Source organism: Triticum dicoccoides, chromosome 7A (genome assembly GCF_002162155.2).
Source record: "Triticum dicoccoides isolate Atlit2015 ecotype Zavitan chromosome 7A, WEW_v2.0, whole genome shotgun sequence".
NCBI classification, from domain to species: Eukaryota; Viridiplantae; Streptophyta; class Magnoliopsida; order Poales; family Poaceae; genus Triticum; species Triticum dicoccoides.
This window is the reverse complement of record NC_041392.1, coordinates 302,721,609-302,726,349: the sequence shown is the minus strand read 5'-3', so window position 1 is coordinate 302,726,349 and position 4,741 is coordinate 302,721,609. Positions and strand designations below refer to the sequence as shown.

The 4,741-nt window shown below is 45.9% G+C and overlaps 1 protein-coding gene across 2 annotated transcripts; it reads right to left on the bottom strand.

The window, feature by feature from the left end:
• Nucleotides 1-1,435: 1,435 nt before the first annotated feature.
• Nucleotides 1,436-3,048, bottom strand: LOC119330944 (manganese-dependent ADP-ribose/CDP-alcohol diphosphatase-like). Of its 2 annotated transcripts, none has more exons than XM_037604093.1 (2): nucleotides 2,889-3,048; nucleotides 1,436-2,790 (listed from the first exon to the last, which is right to left on the bottom strand). In XM_037604093.1, exon 2 carries the CDS (start codon nucleotides 2,737-2,739, stop codon nucleotides 1,756-1,758), a length of 984 nt encoding a protein of 327 aa, XP_037459990.1. In that variant the 5' UTR covers nucleotides 2,740-2,790; nucleotides 2,889-3,048; the 3' UTR covers nucleotides 1,436-1,755. The 2 variants fall into 2 exon arrangements, with proteins under 2 accessions (XP_037459990.1, XP_037459991.1); XM_037604094.1 differs by having other exon boundaries at nucleotides 2,893-2,982.
• Between the last annotated feature and the right edge of the window lie 1,693 nt (nucleotides 3,049-4,741).

Genomic DNA, 4,741 nt, shown 5'->3' with positions numbered 1-4,741 from the left:
GGACGAGGGGAAGAGGGCGGCGGGGGCTCCGGTATTTAAGGGGGGCGGCTCCGGCTTGCGCGAGGGGCGACGCGGGCGGCGCGGCGCGGCCGGACTCTGGCGAGTCCGTGTCGCGCCCGACTCGGGTAGCCGGCGGCGCTCGGTTGGGCCGGCTGGGCCTTCGGCCCAGTTCTGTCCGAAACTTTTTTTTAAATACGGTTCTACCGAGAAAAGTCCCAAATAAAAATAAAATAAAAATCTAAAAATGTCAAAACAAATTTTCACAGTCTAAATAAAATATTTAAAACAAATTGAACATTTTCTTGGCCTAAAAATGCAATTTTGAAAATGCATATTTTTCTAATTTAAATAAAATAGCAATAAATCCAAATAAAATACTTTATTTGATTTTAATATTTTTCCTCCAATATTTCATTTATTTTGAAGAAGTCATATTATCTCCTCTCATATATTTTTGATATGAAATATTATTTGGAGAGAAAAAAAATAAAACCAAAATGATCCACTTTTCAATATTTGAGAAAGTTCAAATATGAAAATAATAAAAATCCCGAACTCTCTTCGTGGGTCCTTGAGTTGCTTAGGATTTTAGGATCACAAAACCAAAATGCAAATAAAATATGATATGCATATGATGACCTATGTATAACATTCCAAATTGGAAATTTGGGATGTTACAAGTAGAGTCATACTAGGGACACTTTGTTTTGTCTATGTATTCACACATGTTCTAAGTTTTCAATTAATACAATTTTAGCATGAATAATAAATATTTATCATGACATAAGGAAATATAAATAACAACTTTATTATTGCTTCTACGGTATATTTTCTTCATTAATGCCGCTCAAGGAATCGTCATACTTATTTTGCTTGGGCACATTTAAATAGAGCCTGAGCCACATCCTTCGCATGGGTGTGACACACCAAGCATTAGCCCGAGGTCGAGATGTGACAAGGGAAGGGGATTAATGGTGGCATAATGCTAATCAATAATGGATGGACCTCCACCGTTGATATGTTTTGATATATTTAGAAAGGGTGTATCAAAGCAGAAGTGAAAGGAAAAACACTGCCACTCAATCAATAATGCTACATCTACGAATAAACCACGAAGACCTACGTAACCTTCTAAACAAATCCTATTGGCCCCATGAATTTCAACGGGGGTGGGCCTCAGCTGCTAATCCTGGCCCAATTAATCTTCTTCACATCAGCTTTTAAGTAGAACTCTTGCATTACTTTCTCCGTTTCTTTTTTGTTCGTATATAAGATTTGGGTCAAAGTCAAACTTTGTAAAGTTTGACTATAGAAACAATATCAACATCCACAAAACAAAAGTTATATGTTATGAAAATTAATTTCATCATGCATTTATAATATTGATTTCATAGTGTGAATGTTGATATATTTTCATACAAAGCTAGTCACAAAGTTTGACTTTGACCAAATTTTATATATGCAAACAAAAAAAACAGAGGGAGTACTTTTGGTACGTGTAGCATTGTCCGCTGCTCCAGTGAGAAAGAGCGGCAATTTACAAGTTAGAACACATTTCCAAATGACATTTGCAAATTCTACGCACCATTTCCAATTTGAGTCGAATCAGTTCGAGATGGTGAATCGTTACACATACAACTAAGTAACTGTTGCGAGCTAATGGCTACACAGTACAGCCGAACCCGTGGATCGAGTGGAGCAAGCATCAGCTGCTCGCATGAATACTGAAGCAGCAGCAGCTGCTGCTGCTGCTAGCTAGCTCAGCCGAGGGAGGGTGAGCAGCATGTCGGTGCTCGCCATCCTGCCGGATCCGGCGAGCGACAGCCTGCCGGGGAACACATCGACGTGGCCAAACGCGTCGGTGCCTGGCGGGCACTCGAGCGCGGCCTCCAGGGTGCGGTGGTGCACGCCGCACGCGTCCACGGCGTACCCGCCCTTGTGGTCGTGCCCCGCGAGGCACGCCGCGACGCATCCGTGCCGGTGCACCACTGCCAGCGCCTCCTCGTAGTTCCACATAAGCCCCGCGGGGGACGCCGCACCGGGGTGGAGCGGCAGGTGGCTGCACACCACCACGGTCTCCCCGCGCCGCGACGCGTCCCGCAGGACGCCGTCCAGCCACCGAAGCTGCTCCTCGCCCACGCCGCCGTTGAACATCACGAACCGCCGGTCCTCCCCTGCCAGCCCGGTCGGGCTGTTTTTATCCGAGTTCGGGTTCCTCTCCTCCAGGAACCTCCTGGCCGCCGCCGCCACAGGGTGGTCGCGCGGCCAGCCGACGGCACTGAAGTCGTACGCGTCCAGGACCACGAACCTGTACCCCGGCCACGGCGAGAAGTCGTAGTAGGCGCGCCCAGGCATCCGCAGCACGGACACCAGCTCGCTCCTTGGGAGGTTGTACAGGCAGTGGTTGCCGAGCATGTGGTACGCCGGGCCGCCGTGGAACCGGTCGAACTCTGCCACGACGGCCTGCACGGCTGAAAGCGACCGGTCCTTGGGGCAGAACCCGTCGACGATGTCGCCGAAGTTGACGCAGAACTTGACGCCGGCCTTGTGGCTGTTCCAGCTGCGGACCGCCCTCTGGAGCACGGTGATGCTGTGGCGATAGTACCGAGGCACGCCGAGGAAGGAGCGGCCGTCCGGTATGTCGGCGTACTGGACGTCGGCGATGACGCCGAAGGTGAAGAGGGGCTCCCTGGCCACCGAAGCTCGGACCACCCCGACCCCGCCCGGGTGAGCCAGCATGGATGCGGCTGGCCGGCGCCGTCGAACACGCCGGAATCAATCAATCAATTGCTGCCCAGCGGTGAAAGGGACAGGAAGACGATATCTTAATTAGCTGCAAACTGCTTTTGTTTCAAGTGAAGTTAACACATTAGGTATAAGCAGTTTACCGACGTGGCGGTTGCCGCCGGCAGCAGTTCGTCCTCTCCTCTCCGGCGAACCTCGCGCCTTCTCTTCTCCAGAGCACCGGACTGCGCGGTGGGAGGCGATGGATGATATCATCACGTGGCACAAGCAAGTGGACGGTGGTCCGCTCCACACGTGGCGCCATCTTGTCCAAGGAATCATATTCATATCGCCAGTTAAATTTTGAGAGCTACTGGCCAACCGTATCCCCGCTGTCAATAGGATATATTCCCTCCGTTCCGAATTACTTGTCTTAGAATTGTTTAGATACGGATAATCTAGGACAAATAATTCGAAACGGAGGAAGTAGTAGGTGGCTCATCCATATTTCATTTAAGTTTCCGCCTCCAGTATGCTCGTGGAGTAAACAAAGTAGGCTTCACACACGGTTTAGAGTAAAAGGCAAATCAGAAGAGCTGTTGGGCGTACTAACGTACTACAAATTTCAGCGTCGTGACAGCTCGCGTACGATGAGTCTTAAGGATTTTCGAGAAAAGAACGTCTGATGTAAATGGTCAAGTCCTCGGAGCATTTCTTTTTTTAAAACAAGGCAAAAGTACCATTTTCATTGATTAAGAAAAGAGCAAGAACTGTCTGACGAAAACCGGGCTAAAATCGATACAACTCAACCCACGTAATATGGGCACCGCCGACCAACCTGACCACCAATATGAAACATGATTGCAAAGAAGAAAAGACATCGTCGAGAAGATGGAAGCGTTATTGTCATCACCGGTTATGTCTGAACAAGCGACTCCGACTTACCCAAAGAGCTTCATCATAGACGCCAACCCGCAAACAGTTACACAGAAGCCATGATGGCACATGCCAACTGAAGGCCACACGCGCGAACAACCGACAACCCGACTTTGATGACAAGCTTCACAAGGGAAATATGCAAGACTTCTGGCGACTGTGCTCCGCGCAAACAACCACCGGACATGCCGAGATGATCAGAGTACCGAAGCCTGAGCTGTGACCGAAGCTGCTCATAACATTTCAAAAGGCCAAAAAAAAATTCATAGTTGATTTCAGCGAATAAATTCATTAAGGTTTGAAGTACCCGAGGAGTTATAGCTTGAGTCACAGTTCAATTTGAATTTGTTGTTTAAACTCAAATTGGAGTAAGTTTAAGTTAAGGTATGCATTTGAATTCAACTAAGTTTGAATTTTGTAAATCTAGGTTCAAGTTCAAGTATTTCATAATTGACTAAAGTTGGTTCATGATTTCATTTGTGAAAGTTTGATTTGATTTGGATTAATAAATGACCTTAAGTTCCATTTGAGTTTAAACTATATTCAACTATGTTTGAATTCCTAATGCCAAGTACTCCCTCCATTCCATAATGTAGTGTGCCCGCGTTTCCCAAGATTCAAGTTTGACCGTAAATTTAACCAATGAGACCGAATGCGGCGGGAGCAAAAATTATATCACTGATTTCGTATTTTCGATATAATTCAGTGATATAATTTTTTTCCCGCCACAGTCGGTCTCGTTGGTTAAATTTACGGTCAAACTTAAATCTCGAGAAGCACGGCCGCACTACATTGTGGAATGGAGGGAGTACGACTCCAAAATTATTCGCAAAGGTTCAATTCAGGTGTCCTCAATTGTAATGCTAAATGATTTATTCAAATTGAGTGTATGGTTTTGAAGTTATAGCCAACCTAAGTTTGAACTAAATTCAAATTAAGTTTGTTTTTGAAGGAAATATGCCCTAGAGGCAATAATAAAGTTGTTCTTTATATTTCCTTATATCATTATAAATGTTTATTATTCATGCTAGAATTGTATTAACCGAAAACTTAGTACATGTGTGAATACATAGACAAAACA

Excerpts from the sequence above, each read along its gene's own strand:
- LOC119330944 (XM_037604093.1), bottom strand. The coding sequence starts at position 2,739 with ATGCTGGCTCACCCGGGCGGGGTCGGGGTGGTCCGAGCTTCGGTGGCC.